The following is a 21,670-nucleotide window of genomic DNA, read 5'->3' on the forward strand; positions in this document are numbered from 1 at the left end:
AAATATATTTAAATTTCTGATCTTTTCAAAATTTGAATATATCGATTTCTGAGTCTAATTTATTAAATTTTTAAAATTTTTTCACATATATATCCATATATATATATATATATATATATATATTCATATCAGCCAAATAAATACAATAAAAATCACATTTATCTAAATTTTAAAAAAATAAATAATTTAATTATATTTTTAAATTTTTAAAAACTTAAATATCCCCGTCAAAATATCAAAAACCTATTTATTGTTTTCTCTCTTATAAATTTTAAATTTTGAGGATCGAAATAAATAATCTCACGAATCTTAATGACCAATACGAAAATTTACCCCATCATTTACTGATAGTGAGGAATCTTTGGTTTACACTTAGATTCATTGATAACCAGCTTGGACGGCACCAACGGAAAATGCCCCCTCTCAACTGCACTACCTTCTTGAGTGATAACCAGCTTTTCCTCTCAGCAGAAAACGGTGAGCTATGCTTTCTAATTTATTATATCGAAATCATTTTATTTTTATTTTTTTTAAGTTCCCGTTTCTTTCTTTCTTTATTTACTCACACTGTTTGTGAGTTTCTCGTTCAATATCTCCTTGCTTTTTCTTTTCTTTTCCTTTTTTTTTTATTTTTTCATCACCTCCGTAATCATTTGGAACATGAAATGCAATTCTGGCTTACGTCGTTTCTCAATCCATAGGTTTTTATAATTTGGAAACCATGTAGTTTAGATGTGAATATGCTATCTTATTTATTTATTATTTATTCCTGAATGCAATCACACGTGAGTCAAATATGTTGCTGAATTTCGATTGAATCAAATTTGTCTACGGGTAATTCCTTGAAGCTTCAATAGACGTTAATGTGCTTCCAGTATGGCCAAAAAATTCTCTCATTTTTTTTTTACTGTTGCAAGTTCTAGGTGTAAATAATTCTGTTTGTGTTGAAATCTGTTCTGAGCTGTAGATTTATTGAGTGAAATGGAGGTTCTGCTGTAATGGAGGTTCTACTTATATATACAAATATCTAGCTTAACTTAGTGAACCTAGCTAATTCTGCAACTTGCTATAAGTTAACCAACTAGATTTCGATATCTGCCACTAAAGATAACAACCTCTAACTGATCCTCTAGCTTTCTAACTGTTTTAACCATCATGTTGAATCAGCACAACTCACACTTCAGGGTCCTTATTCAATATGCACTTCTCACACCATCAACTTATATATCAACAGTTTGTCCGGAATCTGAATGTCTTGGATTAATTAAAGCCTATAGCCTCTAGCTTTAACTGTCAAGTAATGCCTGATATCATCTTTAGTGTGGCAGAGTTTAGTGTCTGTATTTGCTAAATTGTCAATTTAACAGCACGCTTGAAAAATGAGTTTTTGGGATATCCAATTCCAGGGATGAACTAATAATTATTTCAAGATTCATGTTTTAATTGATGAGCAGATACAATTTTTATTTAGCTTTATTAAACTAATCATAGCTAATACTGGGTTCGCTAGTAATGCATTATAGGACTATGCTTCTGCTACTTGCAGTACTGTGTACCTATTATACTTGACCTAGATTGTTAGCATAAGTAGGCGTGTAGGGATTGTTCCATTTAACAACCCTTGTTGTGCTTGGATTTACTTATTATGAGCTCTTTTTTGTGAGATTATGGTCTTGAACTTGCACCAGAGATCTTTTATTTTCTGGGTTATAATGTTATTTTTCTGTTTTTTTATTTGGAAGCATTGTATGATAGAGCTTTGTCTGTTTCGGATTTTGGAAGAGGGATTAGGACCCTGAATTGAATAATTTTGAAACTAGCATGGTGGAAATTGTGCAGGTGCATACTGTTGAAGATTCTTACAAGGTAAACTTTGGGGAAATTCCGTCAGTGAAGAAGAATAAAAACTAATGGATCAGCTCAATGGTTCTGCCAATCTTATGATAGTTTCAGATCTTGATTTCACAATGGTAGCTATCATATTTTTTTATGGTGATCTTAGAGATGATGCTCGGTGAAATGTGATGAAGCTTGTTTCTGTTGTTGCACTTGCAGGTAGACCATGATGATCCCGAGAACCTAGCTCTTCTAAGGTTTAATGCACTATGGGAAGCTTATTATCGTCATAATTCTCTTCTAGTCTTCTCCACTGGGAGATCGCCTACTATATATTGCGAGCTAAGAAAGCAGAAACCTTTATTGACCCCTGACATAACAATAATGTCCGTGGGAACTGAGATTACATATGGTGAATCCATGGTACCAGATGACAGATGGGAACATTATCTGAATCATAAGTGGAACCGAGATATAGTGTTGGAGGAAACAGCTAGGTTACCTGAGCTTGTTCTTCAAGTATGTATCTATTATATAAATCTATTGATAGAAATTAAGATGCTTAACATGCATATCAGTTCTTATCTATTGAATCATGCTAAGGAGAATGACCTTAAATGAATGATTTTTGTTTTAAAGGGAGGAAAAAAGAGCAGAATATTATATTCACTTAACAACTTGCTGAATTTGACATTTTTGGAGTAATTGCAGTCTGAAACTGAGCAAAGGCCTCACAAGGTTAGCTTTTATTTGGATAAAACGAAGGCCTCAAAAGTCATGCAAACTCTCTCGAGATGTCTTGAAAAACGTGGGGTAAGATTATAGTTCATAAACAACCATAATGGCAAGACTTTGTCAACTTCATTCAAAAGCCTTGCCTTTTGCCTGTGTGTGTACAGACAAAGAGGTATACATAAACAGACACATAAGTAGTTTTCATCTGATGTTTTATTACAATGTTAAAGATGTGCTGTTGTTACTTTTGATGTAATTCCTTTCTTTCCCAGTTAGATGTGAAAATTATATATAGCAATGGTATTGCTTTGGATATATTACCCCAAGCTGCTGGCAAAGGACAGGCTCTTGAATTTTTACTGGGAAAGTTAAAAGCTGATGGATCAGGACCGCTCAACACTCTTGTTTGTGGTGATTCTGGAAATGATGCTGAACTCTTCACTGTGCCTGGAGTATATGGTGTCATGGTTTGCTGAAATTATAATTACTAAACTCACCATATTTATGTCTACTTTGTTTCCTTATTGTGATGTTACTGTTAAAACCAATACCCTTAATTTTCAGGTAAGTAATGCACAGGAAGAGTTGCTTCAGTGGTATGCTGAAAATGCAGCAGGCAGTCCTAAAATCATTCATGCAACTGAGAGGTGTGCAGATGGTATTATCCAAGCAATTAGTAAATTCTCTTTAGGTCCAAATGTGTCTCCAAGAGATATTAGAGACTCTATGTACAACAGGAAATCTCTTAGGCCTTGCCATGAGGTAGTGATGTTCTACTTGTTTTATGAGAGATGGAGGCGTGCAGAGGTTGAAAATTCTGAGGAGTATGTGCAATATTTAAAATCAATCATTGTAAGTTCTCCAGTAAAACTCTGAATTAGTTTTAAATTCATTCTGAAACCAGTCAGAGCTAGTCCCTTGAATGGATGAATGTGAAATGATAGAACTGTTTGTCACAAGCACTGTAAGGCTTGGATGAATCTTCATTACATGGATCAGTGATATTGAGTAATTAAAACTGCTAGGGTATTAAAACCACTAGGAAAGGCTTAGTGTACACGAGGTCATATGAGTCTTTGGTGGTTGGCTATTCCATTTGGTTTCATCTCCTGTAATATGAAGACCCATTGCATGAGAAAAACAAGTACTATCCGTACTATCCCACGAACAATAGTTGTGGTTTCTTGTATGTTGGAGGTGATGACAAGCTTGAGTAGCTCTCCTCGCAATGCCACCATTCAAACATGTCCACCCCTTCAGGTGCTTGTCGCGCTGGTGACTAAGTGTGCGCGAGCAGTTCCTTCCCCTGTCAACAAGTGAGAATAGAAAACTGACTTGTTATTGATATTGGTAGGTGGAAGATATATACGGAGGAGATATAGTCAATAGTTATAATTAAATCAGAGTGACCTTTCCTATTAGTGCTAATATTCTATACAACTAATTACAATGATCATATTCTCTGGGTAGCCAACTCTATTTCCAACATCATCCATCTGCTTCTCCATGTTGTCCATTCCTACTTCCAAAGCAGCTTCAGTATAGTAGGTTCCCACAGAGCCAAGAAAAGTGATGTGATACTAGTTGATAATAATTGGTAGTTAGATAATAGTAAGGGAAAGAAATTGTTTTAACTTTTAAGATAAATACAGCGGAGGTGATCACACTGTCTTGCTTAGTTTCTCGTTGGTTAGTTGATTCCCTATTTGGTTGCTCCTTTGCTTCAGTTTATGTTTGCCTTTTTACACTATTTCCTATTACAAACCCGGGTGCAGCCAGGTTGCTTACTACCCCTATTAAAACTCTCCTGATTTTTTATTTTTATAAAAATTTGAATGAGAGGTGTTTACAATTTGAAGCTAGAGGAGTTTTCAGTTTTGATAACTGAAGGGTTGCCAATATTTTTCTCTCCCTTAAATTTGGGTTTTTGCAGCATTCCACTGGAAATTTTGTCCATCCCTCTGGAGTTGACCAACCTATACACGAGCTAACAGATACTATAGTAAATTTGTTTGGTGACAAGCAGGGAGTACAATTCCGGGTTTGGGTTGATCGTATATCTACTTCAATGGTTAGTTCAGGCTCATGGCTAGTCAAATTTGACAAGTGGGAGTTATCAGGTGATATTTATATCATATATTAGTTTATTAGTCTTAAATTCTGTTACCGATGATCTTTATATTTTTCTAGCTTGCATCTTCTTCGGTATTCTTAAGTTAGATATAATAGGATACACAGAAAGACTATTTGACAGTTAAAAGATAAATGGCACCTGTTTCCCAACTAAAACAAATCAGAATCAATGAGAGTCAAAGCATGATGTATTCTTCCGTAATTCATAAAAACTGTAGAAGTAATTGTGTTTCTTTCGATTGTATCTTAAGTTTCTGGAAAGTTCTTATTCCTATACTGCTGGTTAATATAACTATATTACCTATATATCATTAGATACTAATTATCAATCAATCAGCATTTGAAGGTGGCACAACAAAATTCTATCAGTATTTATGACCATAACTAAGTGATACATGAGTGATATCCTTATTTTTTGGGTGAAACCATAAGTATCTTCATATTAGAGGCAATCCTATTTGAGCATTTGAGATTCCATAGCTGGCATGGCTCACCCAGAACCGATTTTCCACGCCATCAAATCAAACCCGAAATCACTAGTTAAGTGAAAGGAGTGTATGCCACTCCACTCCAACCAACCATGTGTTGGTAAAGACATCCTTATTTAGCCACAAGGTTATGACCAACTTATAGGAGAGTATGCACAGCTTATTGCCTTATTCTACAGAAACTTGTGACATTTTCTGATATTAAATATTTATGATTGGCATGAATTCCTCATTTTCGTTGCAAGGCGATTTTCAATTCTTTTTGTTTGTCATTATATTTTCTTTTTTAAACTTTTCATTAATCATATTCATATTGTACTTTAGGGAACTTGCGCTGCTTGATTAGTACAAAAATGATTCTCATTTGTTCATTTTCTCTTTGTTGCATACATAATCATCATTGTTTGAACTGTTGAGAGTTTATTTTGTCCTCTGTTGTCCAAAAGCAGGGAACGAGTTGAGGTGTTGTTCAACAAAGGTTTTGGTGAATTCGAAGGTATCAATGTCAACATGTTTGTTCTTAATTTCCTTTTTTGGAATTACCTCATTAGTATTCTACAATTTCATTTTTACCTACCTATATTTTGGCAGATTGATGCAGAGGATCAGTTTACCTGGATGCACATACATCAGACTTGGGTGGATGGCTTTGGAGAAAAGGATGATATGTCTTGGGTTATCTAGATTACTAAAGATTTACTAATTAACTCTGCTAATCATAAATACAAATATAGCAGAGAGAGAAACTTTGGTTAGGAAGATAGAAGCAGAAATAATTACTTATGCTGAAAACAGAAAATTCTTGTAGTAGTTTTTTATACTTCACAAATCCGTCTTTATAACTCCGCCTATGTTACACTTGCGGTACATAGCCGGTCCCAAGTCCGGATAAAGGAGGAGGGTTGTGTTAGGTCTTCAGCAACCAACATAAAAATATAGTCGAATCCCCCATGACATGAATCAAAGACATTATTGCGCTAAAGTTAGGTCGTTGTCCGGAAGCAACGCGCCGTATGGCTCGAGTACGGTGTCAAAGCAAGAGCTGTTGCATCGGTGCCCGGATGTAGTGTTAAATGAGTAAGGGTTTTCGCGTTTTCGTGAACAGACGAGGCTAAATAAGCTAGTTCATAAAGTAAAAGGTAAATGTTGAAGCGACAGAAGGTTGAGATTTGGGACATGGAACATAGGCACTCTAACAGGAAAGTCCATGGAGGTGGTGGACACCATGACAAGGAGGAAGATTAACATTATGTGCTTACAAGAAACGAAATGGGTTAGTGCAAAGGCTAGGGAGTTGGATACTTCTGGTTTCAAACTTTGGTATACAAGAAATGTGAAGAATAGGAATTGGGTTGGAATAATTGTGGATAAGCAGTGGAAGAAAGACATAGTGGATGTCAAGAGGGTGGGAGATCGGATCATCTCTATCAAACTTGTGGTGGAGGGAGGTGCTTTCCATGTGATTAGCGCCTATACACCGCAAGCGGGTTCGGACGAACAACACAAGATAAGGTTTTGTGAGGATCTAAAGAGTTTGGTTCAAGGCATATCTTTGGGAGATAAGATTTTTTTAGGAGGAGATTTAAATGGCCATGTTGGGAGAGAAATGACTGGATATGGGAGTATTTACGGAGGTCATGGCTTCGGGGTGATCAATGCCGATGGTAAAACTATTTTGGACTTTTCCTCAACCTTTGATCTCCTCATCGCAAATACATGTTTTAAAAAGAGAGACGAACATCTTATAATCTATAAGAGTGGCATGACAAGCTCTCAAATCGACTTCTTCTTGTTGAGGAGAGTGGAAATTTTGCATTAACTGTAAAATTATCCCAGGAGAAAGTTTGACAACACAACATAGGGTGCTCGTCATGAATTTTCGCGTTGAGCAAAAGTTGAGGAAAAGATATTATACGAAGAACCCAAGGACGAGGTGGTGGCGAATGAAAGGTGAGGAACAAAGAAGCTTCCTAAGACGGGTAGGAGAAGAGACAAAGTGGGATGGGAATGGAAGCGTGGAAGAGATGTGGAGGGAGATGGCAGAAGTTATTAGAAGAACAGCAAAAGAAAGTTTTGGTGAATTTAAAGGAATAGGACCAAGAGACAAGGAGTCCTGGTGGTGGAATGCGAGTATACAAGAAAAGATAAAGATAAAAAGGGAATGCTTTAAAGAGTGGTCTTTATGCCGCAATGCAGATAACTGAGAAAAATATAAGGCGGCTAAGAAAAAGAGACAAAAGTGGCTGTAAGTGAAGCAAAAACAAGAGCATATGAGGGTCTCTACCAGTCTTTGGGCACGAAAGAAGGAGAAAAAGGTATATATAGAATCGCAAAGAGCCGGGAAAGAAGAACGAGAGATTTGGATCAGGTTAAGTGCATAAAGGATAAGGATGGAGAGGTGTTGGCTAAAGAGGAAAAGATTAATGAAAGGTGGAAGAGCTACTTCTACGAGTTGTTTAATGAGGGACAGAAGACTCTTCCGAGCCTTGGTCGATTATGCACAAGGGAAGAAGATCAAAACTTTGACTACTATCGAAGGATTCGAGACTTCGAGGTAAAAGAGGCTCTAAAGCAGATGAAAAATGGCAGGGCAGTAGGACCTGATAATATCCCGATTAAGGTTTGGAAGGGACTTGGAGAAAAAGGCATCAACTGGTTAACCAAGCTTTTTAATGAGATTTTAAGGTCAAAGAAGATGCCTGATGAGTGGAGAAAGAGCACCTTGGTACCTATCTACAAGAATAAGGGAAATATATAAAGTTGCGAAAATTATAGAGGGATTAAACTTATGAGTCATATTATGAAGTTATGGGAAATGGTGATAGAACGGAGGTTGAGAAAAGAGACACAAGTAACAGAGAACCAATTTGGATTTATGCCAGGAAGATCTACCAGTGAAGCGATATACCTATTAAGAAGGATGATGGAGAGGTATCGTAGTAACAAAAGGGATCTACATATGGTATTTATTGATTTGGAAAAAGCGTATGATAGGATACCAAGGGAGGTCTTATGGAAGGTTTTAGAAAATAGGAGAGTAAGGATCGCATATATTCGGGCAATTAAAGACATGTATGATGGGGCCACAACTAGTGTGAAGACTCAATGTGGTGTGACAGCGGAATTCCCTATTGGTATAGGATTACACTAGGGATCATCCTTAAGTCCATACCTTTTCACATTAGTCTTGGAAGTACTCACAGAGCACATCCAAGAGCTTGTGCCATGGTGCATGCTTTTTGCTGATGATATCGTCCTTATGGGAGAGTCAAGGGAAGACCTAAATAAGAAGTTGGAGTTATGGAGAGAAGCTTTAGAAGTGTATGGTCTGCGCATAAGCTGTAGCAAGACGGAATATATGGAATGTAAGTTCAGTTTGAGAAGGAAAAACCCCAATATAGAGGTGAAGATTGGAGAAAACATCTTAGGAAAAGTTAAAAGTTTTAAGTATCTTGGGTGCATCATACAGGATAATAGAGAGATTGAACATGATGTAAATCATAGGATCCAAGCAGGTTGGTCAAAATGGCGGAGTGCATCTGGTTTTATATGCGACAAAAAAGTGCTTTAAAACTTAAAGGTAAATTCTATCACACCGCTATAAGACTGGTTATGCTGTATGGTACGGAGTGTTGGGCAGCTAAAGGGGAGCACGAACATAAGTTGAGTGTGGCAGAGATGAAGATGTTGAGATGGATGAGTGGTCATACACGATTGGATAAAATAAGGAATGAAGATATAAGGGAGATAGTTGGAGTAGCACCCATTGTGGAAAAGATGGTTGAATCGCGTCTCAGGTGGTTTGGACATGTGAGAAGAATACCGATAGAACATCCAGTCAGGAGGGTGAATGAGATTGAAGATGGATAAAAGGCGAAAGACAGAGGAAGACCTAAGAAGACCATCCATGAGGTGGTCAAACAAGATCTACATGTAAATGGTCTCTCTATAGACATGATACATAACAGAGCACAATGACGTCGTTTGATTCATGTAGCCGACCCCACTTAGTGGGACAAGGCTTTGTTGTTTTTTTTTTTTTGTTTTACAAATCCGTCTTTATCCATCTGTCTTGATATCTTTGACTTTATATTTCCTTTTTAATAACATAATCCAAACACAACCTTTACATATGCTGTTCCCTACCTGAGTTGGATAGATTTTTCCTTTCATTTTGGTTCTGTTTAAGCATGTTTTGCTACAAATGCCCATAACCTTCTTCACAAATAGCAGCAAGATGAATAGATGATGCAGCCTAGAGGACATTCATGCTCAATTTGGCCTACAAAAATTCACCTTTCTTTTTTATAGTATTCGGGATCTAAGACCCAGTCTAGAACATTTATTCTCAAATAATTCTTATTTAACATTACTACTTTTATTTAAATAAGGACTAAGGAGATAGTATACATTAAATAAAATAATTAATAGCTTTGTCATTTTTTTAAAATGATTTTTTTTACTCAATTAAAATTATAAAATATTAATTAATTTATTACTTATTGAATTTCGATATATTTAAATTATTGAACAATACCAAACAATTAGATAGTTTCTTATTTTACTTTTAACATTAAGATTACAACAATTTTGGTCAATTTTCTTATTTAAATTAATTGCTTTTTACTTTTTAATGTTTTTAATATTGAAAATAGATAAATTTTAGATTAAATTGTGACTTTATAAAATATTTATACTGATAATTGCTATATGTATCTTTGTTTAATTTTTTCTAAAAAATTCATATATTTTCATGTATTCTTTTTGTGTAGGGCATGCATACATATAATAGCATATAATTCATAAAAAAATATTTTTTTAATCTATTTTCAATACTTTGGAGACATCTTAGTTAAGTTATAAATAAATTATCATCTCAATTAATTTTCCTTTTAGTACTTTTACATATATTTAATAAATAAAAAATAAATAAATAAATAAATAGACATGTTCGTGTCTATTGATTTATTAGTATATATAATAAAAATAAAAAAAATGTTATATGTCCCACCAAAAATTAGCTACCAAATTAAACATAATATATTTATGTATAAATATATATATTATTTAACTTATTTTTAGTGTGCATTTTATATCTCAATGCATATTCAATATGGATAATTGATTTGGTGGTTATTTTTTTTATATACATAATGTAGTTGAATAAAAATATGGAAATGGATATTGCCACTTCTATTTAGTAATATCGCTCTTTTTTTACTAATTCGTAGAAATATACAATACAAAAGATCATGTATGGAATGACATTATAAAAAATGAGTGGCGTTATCATTTTTTTAGAAATATAAAAAGAATTGGTGCATGACGTTCTTTTCTAAAGTATTTTTCATTATATATAATCTAGAAAATCTCTTAAGTTATAAATCACTTATCATTTTATTTAATTTTAATTTTTATTACTTTAACATATATTTAATAAATAAAGAGTGAATTAACTAGGTTATCTTAACTCAAGGAGAGGGAACAAAGAATGTGGTGTCTTCTCTTAATATTCGTTCACTTTTTAATTTTTTTTTTTATGAAAATGCAATTGTATATATCAATAGAATTTAATTTTGATTAATATTTGTAAAATAATTTTATCTGTACATCTAATTATGTAATATAATATCAACAAAAATAATCATTTTTTTTATATTATTTGTATAAATAATTATTTTGTGATATAGAAAATATTTATATTGTAATACATCAAAATTAAACTTATCAATAATCAATAGTAAAGAAATTAAAAGATAAAAAAATACAAAGAGTGAATAATTGTGTTTTCTTTTCTTCAATAATTATATGAACCTTTTGCTTGTTTTAAAAAATTTCCAGATGTATACGTTTTCTCCCATTCTTTAACCTCGGGTCAAATATACTATAGTAATATAAAAGGGTGTTTAAAATTTGTTTTTTTAAGCAGATTTAATCTAATCCGAGCACAATAAGATGATTTATAAGGCCATGGTTTCGTTACTCCCATTTTTATGTGGGAGTAACATTAATCATAGTAAAAATATTTATGAATTAAACCTCACTTTTTAGTTTTTAAAAGAATTGATAATTATATATTGTTTCTTTATATTTTTAGTTTTTAATTTTTTTTTAATTTATGATACACGGACATTAATATAGACACAGAACACGATATGACATAAGATACATAGATATACAAATTTAAAATTTTTATAAGACATGAGATATGGCATATATATAAAATATAATATTTTTTTAGATAAATTATAATAATATTTTGATATTTTATTGATATTAAAATATAAATTAATTTTTTGATTATTTTTCATATATAAAGTATTTAAAATATTTTTTGTTTTAATAATTAATAATATATACTATTACTGAACTCATTTTAAGAATACATGTTAAGAATAAGGCTAGACACATTGACACGTGATGGTATTTAGGTGTAAGCATGTTCGGAGAAATTTTTTTTTATTAAGACACGGTTGGACATAAAAGACACGCGTGTCGGACGAGTGTCGATGAATGTCGTGTCCAAAATGTCTCTGACACATGGACACGACAAATTAGAGAAGTGTCTGTGCTTCATAGCTTTTAACCATTCTTTAGAAGAGAAGAGAAACATTTGTCTCTGATGCTATGGTTCTTGCCTTCTTCTACTGCTATCGCACTACACTTTCAGATCTCTCAGCACTGTCGTTGGTTCTATGATCCTCGTTCTGCGTTGTTGCTTGTTTTCTGCACTTCACCTTACGTCGTCACTCATTATCTGTTCTTCACCATGAGCCGTTGCTGGTATTCTACTCTTCCCGTGTCTTGCCATATCTCGCCATCACTGTTGGGTGGTCTTGTTGCCGTTTCTGCTCAAAGATGAAGTTCCATTTCTTTTCCTATCTGAAGCAAGTCCTGATGCTATTAGGAGAGCGTATGTTATTCATAGTCCTACTATAGCCGTACAATTGAAGTGGTCGTTCTGGACTGACAAAATTGAACAAGATATTGTTCCACTTTACAGGTAAATAATCTAAGAATTTTGCATTTTAAAAGTTATGTGCTTTAAAGGAGAATATTTAATTCTGATTCCTAGGAGAGTAGCTAATTCTAATGTTTTATTCTTGATTCTTGTATTTGACACAAATGAGATTATGAAAAATTTCAAATGTGGCTTATACCTCACTCTAGCATGATTTGCATCAAGGTAACAATTAGCAAGGTTTTTAATTTTTTTTAATTTTATTTAATTCATTTGTTAAGTTGAATTGAAATTTATTCTTGATATTCTTATATCTAATAATATCTTGCCACTTGGGTAGATCATTATGTTCAAAACATAATTTTTAGCCTTTTTACGTATTTATGCATATCAATTATTAACATTGTGATTGAGTATTTATTTTCTTTTACAGAAGTTGTTGTTGAAACTGTCCCTATTCTCATTGGCCCAGTTTCATACTTGTTACTCTCTAAGCCTGTCAAGGGTGTTAAGAAGACATTGTTTCTCTTCTTACTTCTTTCCAAGGTCATCATTATCTACAAGTAAAAACTTTAACTTTTTTATTGTGACTATTGCTTGTTTTTATGTAATTATATGTGTCATATCCAAGGTTCTGAGAACCGGACCGGTCATCAAACCGCTTTAGTCATTGGTTCACTGGTTTATTGGTTCAACCGGTCCAACCGGTGGTTCAACTAGAAAAACCGTTTTAGAATAGAATAATAAATAAATTATAAACATCCTAAAATATAATTATAGTCTAACATAAATCTTAAAATAAGATTAGTAACAATGGAATGTAAAGGGATCTGATGCTGTAGAACACTAGCAGCCACTGTTGCTACATTACCAGCTGAATTCCTGAATTGAATCGGAAAAATAAGTGAACTTTCAAACAGGTCAACACTCTACAACACAAACTTACCAATATAGAATAGTAATCACTAATTGGCCCAAGCGAGAAATATTGTAATTTGATTTTGGCATAATTCCCATTTTTGAAACCAAGCTGCATAAAGAATTTCTTTCCTCCAAGCTGCAAAGCTTGATCTCTTTGAAACCAAGCTCTGATACTAATTGATGGTAATCAGTGGCTAAGTGAAGGGTGGTTGAATCTTAGCCCCTTTTTGCTGAATATTAATTTCTGAGTTTTCAAAAGAACTTCAGGAGATTTTTCTGCTTTTGTCTCGTGCTGAGTTGAGAGACACTTTTGTTTTGTCTCGTACCGAGTTGAGAGACACTTTTGTTTTTGTCTCCTGATAAACAGAAACAGAGAAATGAGTAGAGAAGATGAAGTAACACCAGATATATCTTGGTTCAGCTACTAGGTACAATGTAGCATACATCCAGTCTCCATCACAACAATGATGGAATTTTACTATGTTTTCACAACATTACAAACACCAATTTCTCCCTAGGAACTACCCATTCCTATATGGGACGAATCCAGATTCCAACTCCAATCTGAACTTGACTTGGACTCAAACCAAGTTTTCAATAGCCAAGTGCTAGCCCAACTTACAAGAGAATACCCACAGGATCATGACACACAATAGATAAATGTACAAAGAAACTCTGAGACATCTATGGCTTTTTCTCTAATATTACTCACTGCCTTTTACCTCTCACTGGTTTTTTCTTACAAACCTCACCATATTTGACTTTTACCATGAGACTCAGACAGACAATACTAAGAAAAAGAAAACAAAATGAACACCATTAAAGGAGAAGAACTCAAGAAGCTATGGCAGCTATGAGAACTCTGTGCTTTCACTTACTCTTCTTGCCTCAACCTTTGGCCATTCACCCTTAATATAGAAGGGGAAGTTTCCAAGGTTGAAACCAGTTCAACCAACCCAGCAACTTCTTCTCCAACCTTAGAGCAGCAGCGGTTCGAACAAAGAGGAGAGAGAGGGAACCCGAACCTACTTGCATGTACCTTTCTCATCCTTTTTCATGCATCTTCTTCAATCTTGGCCATTGATCTTGGCTTTGGTCCTAAGAATTGATTCTGAGCGTTGATAAGCATCTGTCCCATGACAGCTTCAAGTTTTCCATTTTTGCTTCTTCCTTCTTGAGACTCAGAGGCTATCCTCTTCACAAAAATGGAAATGAATCTTTGTTGTGCTTTCAAGATAGATTTGCTTCATGAACCAAGGCCTTTTTTTTCCTTACATGGCAAAGAAATCTTGAAACCTTTCTTCAAATCTTTCCTTTTGTAGAAAATATCTTTCTAAAGCTTTTTTCATAGTCTTTTCTCTGAGACTTCATTTTTCTTCTATCTTCTTCCTTGAAAGATTGATGTGACCGAAACAAAGGAGAGAGAAAAGAGAAGAAGGAAAACTTTCAGTGGAAGCATTAAATAGAATTAAATCAAATTAAATTCCCACTTTCATTACCCAAGACATAAAGTAACGTGTAAGACTTTTGGTTACCAAGAAATGAAGTTAATTGAATTGAGATTTGGGTTCCAGTAACCAAGGCATGGAACAACCGAAACATGCTTTGAAGTCTTTTGGCCATTTCCTTCTTTTCTTTTGATTTGTCAAAATTAGTTCATGGGCTATTGATTTGTCTTGTCTCAATCTCACTATTCAGCCACTTGACTGATTTAATTTTGCACAAAACTAAATTAATTCATTGATCAAAGTAGATTTATTTAACCTTTTTTGGCCCATTATGGAAATTGATTTTCCTGCACACTAACAAAAGCATCACACAAACCATTAAAAGCATTTTAAACAAATATTTTAATAATTTTTTAATTTATATTTTAATAATGTTTGATTATCATTTTAATTAAACATAGGTTTTCTAAACTTAACAACTATTTTTCGTACGACAATTGAAATATACACTTACAATCAAGTAACCACTACTAATGAACATTTTCGCTTATTTTCGAAAGGAATAGATATCAAAAAAGTAGGAAAATGTTTATGGAGGATACAAAAAGTGACACATTCTTATATAGTTGCCGGAAATTTATTTTAACGTATCTCGTTTATATTGTATATGTTATAATTATCCACTTATCTAGTTTACACTGTATGTATTTATTCTTAGTCTTATCTTATTTGCAGTGTAAACAAGTGATGTGATATTTTTCGGTAAAAACGCTCATAAATGCATATTTTGATAATTAATATATTTATTTAAAAAAAAATCCCAGTTTACATACATACGTATAGCTGTAAGGAGCAATTCTTTCATGCCTCTACATTTTTTTACTGCAATTAGTTATAGATATTTTAATGCGTTTTTTTAAATATATTTAATTCATGGAAAATTATAGTATTTGATTGGTAGGGTAATAAACTAATAATCATATAAGCGAGCGCATTTCAGGGATTAGAGTTTTGTTTTGATTTCAATAAAACCCAAAGTGCTGCTACTGTTTGAAGAAGAAGAAGAAGAAGAAGAAGGAGGATGAAGATAGCAGTGGAAGGGTGCATGCATGGCGAACTCGACAATGTCTACAAAACCCTCAAGCATCTCGAGGAAACCCAAAACATCAAAATCGATCTCCTCCTCTGCTGCGGAGATTTCCAGGTACTTACTACTTCACATTTCACAATCACTTCACAAATTCTCAATCTTTTCATTAATTAACTGTGCACTTCGTGAAGATTAGGCTGTTAGGAATGAGCAAGATTTGAAAAGCATGAACGTTCCCCCGAAATTCCGATCCATGAATTCGTTCTGGAAGTACTATTCTGGCTTGGAGGTTGCTCCTTATCCCACCATCTTCATCGGTGGCAACCATGAAGCCTCCAATTACTTGTGGGAAATGTGAGTTATTTTTCTTCTCTTGTAGTTTAGGGTTTAGGGTTTAGGAATTTAGGGCACTGCTAACTTTTGAAGTTGTGCGTGTATTGTAACTAGGTATTATGGAGGATGGGCTGCACCTAATATATATTTCTTGGGAGTTGCTGGGGTAATCAAGTTTGGGAATGTCCGAATTGGTGGGCTTTCCGGCATTTATAATGCTCGCCACTATAAATCAGGTTGTTAATCTGCTTTTGTATCTTTGCTATGAATGAGTTATAGGCTTGTATTGGTACTACCATTTAACAAACTATTTGTTGAATGGCTCTTGCATTAAGGGTTAGTGTGTAGGGAGTGTAGTATTTTCTGTTGTAATTACTATATGATGATACAGGGTGTTTGTTCTTTGTGCAGGACACTTTGAGAGACCTCCCTATGATCAGAGCACCATCAGGTCCGTGTATCATGTTCGAGAATACGATGTTCACAAACTCATGCAAATTGAGGAACCGATTGATATCTTTCTTTCTCATGATTGGCCCGTGAGGATCACTGATTGTGGGGATTGGAGGGAGCTTGTACGGCGAAAGCCCTTTTTTAAGCAGGAGGTGTTATTTTTCAGTTGATTGTTCTTTTAATCGAGGAGCTTATTTAGCAATGTATTTAATTTATAACTAATTCTTGCTGGGTGTCGATGACTTCGGGTTTTTTTTTTTCATTCTTTTGGCTAAAACCTCATTGTCTTGCTACTCAAAAGCCCTAAAATTCAGGACACTATCCTCACTTCTTTTTATACAAGGCAAAAATGAAGCTGTCATATACATAATCTTTTTTGAGCAGTCATATAATCTTTGATGGCATGCATTATCTTTTTTTTTTTTTAATTACATTGTTTATGACAGCATGATATTCTCATTTTTGCCAGATTGAGGAAGGAAGACTTGGGAGTAAAGCTGCTTCTCAACTTCTAGGTAAACTGAAACCACAATATTGGTTTTCTGCTCATTTACATTGCAAGTTTGCTGCTCTTGTTCAGCACGGGGAAGGAGGTCCGCTGACAAAATTCCTTGCACTTGATAAATGTCTTCCTCGGCGCGACTTCTTGCAGGTATAGACTATAGAGGCTTAAGTATTAAGTGCAGGCTAATCCTCTGTAATGGCTGTTTTATGTTAGTAACCAAACTCATGGTATGTCCTGCATGTTTAGATAGTGGAAATCGAATCAGAGGCAGGCCCTTATGAGATTCAGTATGATGAAGAATGGTTAGCCATAACAAGGAGGTTCAACTCTATATTCCCGCTGACACCCAAGGGTGCAGATTTCAGGTGTGTGCATTATAGTGACCTTAAATAACGCATATAATTTGAGTACTCATTTAAAATCATATTTGTCCTGCTGTTCTCGCCTCCCTTCCTACCAAAGTTTAAAAAACTAATAATTTCTATTTGCATTGGTGACAGAGGTGTGAATCTTGAGATGGATGATTGTCGCCAATGGGTTAGAAGCAGGTTACAACAGAGAGGGTGCAAACCTTTTGAATTTGTTAAAACTGCTCCGTGTTATGATCCTTCTCAATCCAATTTTCATGGTTCTTTTGCTGGTATTTCTTTGTTTTCCATTGCAAACTCCAAATTAACTATAGTTCACCTTGATCTATGGTTAAAGATGATATCCTAATATCGTTTATTCTTTCTGCAGGTTGTCCTCGGAATCCTCAAACAGAATCTCTTTTACAGTTTCTTGACCTTCCATACCTCCTTGATAAGAATCCTGAATCAACTGACTTGTCACCTTATCCTTCTCGCTCCATTGGAAGAGGTAAACTTTAGCCTTTCTTAATTGTCATCGTCTCATATGGGAAGCCATTCTTTTAGTAGTTATCTCTTCTAATTGGTATTGCTGATGTCATTGCCAAAGTTGCTTCAATAGCATTACAACGGTATTATATTTTTGTCTCTTAAAAACTTTTTCTGAGTTAATCACTTATATAAAATTATTTTTATTCATATCTAGGCCCTGTCGATTATGACAGTGAAGACATTCCTATTGATGATTTGGAAGATGATGATCTCTCAAATGTTCAAGACGTGGAAACTGAACTTTGAACTGCTGAATCAATTTTGCAATTGACTAGCATTTTAGACCAATTGACTGGAGACTTATTTTTGAGTTTCTATGTACATAAATAATTAACAAACCAAAACAAAGCCTTTAGGCCTTTTCAATAGTTACAGTTGTGGACTTGTGGTTGCCAAGCCACACCAACAAACAATTAAAAAATGGTGACCCACCCATGATTTTGCCCCTTGTACTGCAAAGTCTAGCTGGATCTGACAAATAGTGTTGTATACTTGTACTTAACAACTCAATGAGAAAATTTGTTCCATTTCAAGGGATTTATTAATGCTGTTCTTCTCAACGGTATCTAGACATCACCATTCATTCGCTATTTAGGAAGATTTATGTGTATGCCATGATTTCTTTTATGTGATTTAACTTTTAACTTTTCAAAAAAGTAAATTGATATTTACTGCTGGTCCAAGATAAAAAAACATAAATGTTTTATGTTCCTTGGGACTAATATTTTCAACTTTCAAATTTGCAAGTTGAAATATCATTTAGGTTATACTTTATGCGATAATTTGAAGAAAATAGTAAACATTTTCCACTTTAAGTTTACAAAAGGGATGTATTAGAATATTTTCACTTATTTCTGTCTGCGGTGGCCTTTTTTATTTTTAACTTATTATAAACCAAAATGTTATCCAAGCAACATATTAATAATTTAACACATCACAGAAACTACACATGTATATTATCAAATTAAAGTGCAAAACAAATACATTGCGACAAACGCTGCATAAAACCTAAGAACGAACTTGAACAGTGGTAACATTCTTGACATACTAGAACATCAGTAAAGGCTATGATCAGAGATATCACATGCTTCTTTAACTATATAGGTTGCTGTATTAATTTTAACCTTACAACATCTCCTAATTTGAAAGTGTGCATAACTAAATAGAAAGACCTTTATAGAAGCAGTTTCCCCATGAAATGTAGCAGTAATTGTTTCCTATTATAAAAGTGTGCAATTTAAGAATTTACCTCGATCATCTTTAGGACCTTGACCTTGATGACATGAAATAAGTTCAGTAATTGACATACATAAATAACCCTCACATCTACTTTTCTACTGACTCACCAAACTGCATTAATGCAGTTTTAAATGGGGGCTTGTATGGGGACAAATACCTGGCTGGCCACCTCTTTTTTGATATATGTATATGAATGAATAAATGTGCATCAATAAATTATCAAGTATCTGTATTCAAAGTGAAAGGGTCTTCCTAACACTGCACTTAGAATCCCCCAAAAAAGACTAAATACTTTGTTTTCATGGAAACTAGAAGGGTGATTCTTTCCATTGCAGTCTCTTCTCTTTTTGTCTTTTCTTTTGCAGATAGCCTCTCTTTCAACTTCTATGCAGCTTCATGCCCTTCAGCTGAGTTCATCATAAGGGACATAGTTACCTCTTCCTCTTCCAATGATCCTTCCATTCCAGGAAAGCTCCTCCGCTTGGTTTTCCATGATTGCTTTGTGGAGGTTAGTCATTGTCCATGCAAGCCAAACATACTATGCTAAACCATAAGTTTGCCTCTCTTTTTTAGTTCAGTTTGTTTCATAGTTTTAAGAACCTTCTCATTGAAAAACTTAAACTGTTAGAAACAAATGAACGAACGGCTTTATATCTTAACAGTATCCTTATTAAACATTAAATGGATACAAGCATGCATGGTTGTGTGATGCAAAATTTGATTAGCTGAGATGGTTATACAGGATGCATGCAACTTTGAGGGAAATAACATAAAGTCACTCTTGTTTTTTTTGTATTCAATTATGACTCAAAAGTAATTAATACATGCAGGGATGCGATGCATCTTTGATGCTAATTGGGAACAATACTGAGCAAACTGATCCAGGAAATAGGTCTGTTGGTGGATATTCAGTTATAGAATCAGCAAAAAGACTCCTTGAGATGCTTTGCCCTGAAACTGTTTCTTGTGCGGATATCATTGCTCTTGCAGCCAGAGATGCAGTTGGAATTGTAAGTTTCTCCCTCACACTGCATGCTCATATTCTTCGACAATGCATGCATCATATTAGGTGGAAACTCATATGCAGTTGTTTTCATGTGAAGTTGATGGTTGAAAATCATTAAATTGTAATTTAGTCAAACATATCAAATCATCTAACAGTTCTCAGCATTAACTTCATATAAAAACAACTGCATGTGAGTCTTCACTATCATATCAATATAAGGTGGTTAATTAATTCAATTGAAGTGCTTTCGAGAATAGGCTGGCGGACCAATGGTTCAAATTCCCACAGGAAGAAGAGATGGAATGGTTTCGCTTGCTTCGAATGTCAGGCCTAACATCGTGGACACAAGTTTTACAATGGATGAGATGGTTAAGCTTTTCACATCTAAAGGATTGTCTGTTCTTGATCTTGTCATCCTTTCAGGTGCATGTTCTTGCTCTTGATCTTTCTCAGTGTTCTTTTAACATCATATTAGATACTTAATTAGTGATGGCTAGTCTTTGCAGGAGCTCACACCATCGGAGTGGCTCATTGCAATGCATTCAGAGGCCGATTCCAAGAAGACACGAAGGGACGGCTCACACTCATCGACAAGACTCTGGACAGTAACTATGCTGTTGAGCTAATGAAACAGTGTCCAGCAAGTGCAATGGCATCTGCTACAGTGAACAATGATCCTGAAACACCTATGGTCTTTGACAACCAGTACTATCGGAATCTCTTGGTGCACAAAGGGCTTTTCCAGTCAGATTCTGCTTTGCTGAATGAAAACAGCACAAGAACAATGGTGAAGGATTTTGCAAACAATCAACAACTTTTCTTTGTAAATTGGAGCCAAGCTTTCTTGAAGCTCACAAGTGTTGGAGTGAAAACAGGGAATGATGGTGAAATTAGACGTACTTGTGCATCAACTAATGCATAAGGAATGAAAAGTGGTTGTACAGACAAACATGGTTCTCTATGCATAAAGACAAACAGCTTTTCTACAAGATTGTATTTGTGTCTTTACTATGACTTTGTTTGGGTGAGCTTATAAAAAAGATATTTTTTTAAATTATCTTTTTTGAAAAGATGTTGTAAAAAAAGCAAAAATAAATTTATGTTTTGATATTTTACGCAAAAAAATCTTTTTATTTATCAATTATATTTGGATATAATAATATAAAAGTATTTTTGTTTATTTATTATGTGAAATTTTTTTTTGAGAAAAAATATTTTAAAAAATATGTAAACGGTAGCTTCTCAAAAAAAGAGGCTAATTTTATTTTATATGGCAAAAATATTGGTGTTTTTGTTGAAAAATGAAATTATTTAGTGTAATTACCCTTGCGTATTGGAGACGTGTTATCATTCTGGCAACATGCAAGATGTGTGGACATGTGTCAACATTTTGGTCATTACCTAGGATGCGTGTTGAACACTTTTTTTATACATCCACAATACTGTAATACATTTCAAATATTAATTTTTAACTAAAATATTATCTTCATTTTTATATTAAAAATAATTTCTGCAAAAAAAATATTTTTTATTTTTCTAATACTTTTATTTTTATTACTAAAAATTTACTAAATATACTAAAAAATAAAAAAATATTTTTTTATTAAAATATATTTTTTTTCT

The 21,670-nt window shown here is 34.0% G+C and overlaps 3 protein-coding genes across 5 annotated transcripts; all 3 read left to right on the plus strand.

Annotated features, from left to right (window-relative positions):
• Positions 1-306: 306 nt before the first annotated feature.
• LOC130954704 (sucrose-phosphatase 1-like) lies at positions 307-6,269 on the plus strand. Of its 3 annotated transcripts, XM_057881463.1 has the most exons (10): positions 307-477; positions 1,840-1,970; positions 2,056-2,355; positions 2,548-2,649; positions 2,844-3,038; positions 3,136-3,218; positions 3,309-3,423; positions 4,505-4,691; positions 5,642-5,688; positions 5,784-6,269. In XM_057881463.1, the coding sequence occupies exons 2-10, from the start codon at positions 1,911-1,913 to the stop codon at positions 5,874-5,876; spliced, it is 1,182 nt and encodes a 393-aa protein (XP_057737446.1). In that variant the 5' UTR covers positions 307-477; positions 1,840-1,910; the 3' UTR covers positions 5,877-6,269. The 3 variants fall into 3 exon arrangements, with proteins under 3 accessions (XP_057737446.1, XP_057737444.1, XP_057737445.1); XM_057881461.1 differs by having other exon boundaries at positions 3,136-3,423; positions 5,784-6,268; XM_057881462.1 differs by having other exon boundaries at positions 346-477; positions 1,821-1,970; positions 3,136-3,423.
• Positions 6,270-15,470: 9,201 nt separating this feature from the next.
• On the plus strand, positions 15,471-18,346 carry LOC130955857 (lariat debranching enzyme). Its single transcript, XM_057882841.1, has 9 exons — positions 15,471-15,726; positions 15,809-15,966; positions 16,060-16,181; positions 16,357-16,550; positions 16,868-17,050; positions 17,150-17,268; positions 17,404-17,543; positions 17,642-17,761; positions 17,957-18,346. Exons 1-9 carry the CDS (start codon positions 15,604-15,606, stop codon positions 18,046-18,048), a joined length of 1,251 nt encoding a protein of 416 aa, XP_057738824.1. The 5' UTR covers positions 15,471-15,603; the 3' UTR covers positions 18,049-18,346.
• An 826-nt stretch (positions 18,347-19,172) lies between these two features.
• Positions 19,173-20,969, plus strand: LOC130957478 (peroxidase 46-like). The gene is made up of 5 exons (XM_057884334.1): positions 19,173-19,182; positions 19,407-19,549; positions 19,872-20,051; positions 20,305-20,470; positions 20,554-20,969. Exons 1-5 carry the CDS (start codon positions 19,173-19,175, stop codon positions 20,967-20,969), a joined length of 915 nt encoding a protein of 304 aa, XP_057740317.1.
• Positions 20,970-21,670: the final 701 nt, after the last annotated feature.

This window comes from Arachis stenosperma, chromosome 10, assembly GCF_014773155.1.
Source record: "Arachis stenosperma cultivar V10309 chromosome 10, arast.V10309.gnm1.PFL2, whole genome shotgun sequence".
Taxonomy (NCBI): Eukaryota; Viridiplantae; Streptophyta; class Magnoliopsida; order Fabales; family Fabaceae; genus Arachis; species Arachis stenosperma.

Excerpts from the sequence above, each read along its gene's own strand:
- LOC130954704 (XM_057881461.1), top strand. The coding sequence starts at position 1,911 with ATGGATCAGCTCAATGGTTCTGCCAATCTTATGATAGTTTCAGATCTT. Across the intron at positions 2,650-2,843 it reads GATGTCTTGAAAAACGTGGG|TTAGATGTGAAAATTATATA; the intron begins GTAAGATTATAG and ends TTTCTTTCCCAG. Across the intron at positions 3,039-3,135 it reads CTGGAGTATATGGTGTCATG|GTAAGTAATGCACAGGAAGA; the intron begins GTTTGCTGAAAT and ends CTTAATTTTCAG.
- LOC130955857 (XM_057882841.1), top strand. The coding sequence starts at position 15,604 with ATGAAGATAGCAGTGGAAGGGTGCATGCATGGCGAACTCGACAATGTC. Across the intron at positions 16,182-16,356 it reads TGCTCGCCACTATAAATCAG|GACACTTTGAGAGACCTCCC; the intron begins GTTGTTAATCTG and ends TTCTTTGTGCAG. Across the intron at positions 17,051-17,149 it reads CTCGGCGCGACTTCTTGCAG|ATAGTGGAAATCGAATCAGA; the intron begins GTATAGACTATA and ends CTGCATGTTTAG.
- LOC130957478 (XM_057884334.1), top strand. Across the intron at positions 19,550-19,871 it reads TCCATGATTGCTTTGTGGAG|GGATGCGATGCATCTTTGAT; the intron begins GTTAGTCATTGT and ends TAATACATGCAG. Across the intron at positions 20,052-20,304 it reads CCAGAGATGCAGTTGGAATT|GCTGGCGGACCAATGGTTCA; the intron begins GTAAGTTTCTCC and ends TTTCGAGAATAG.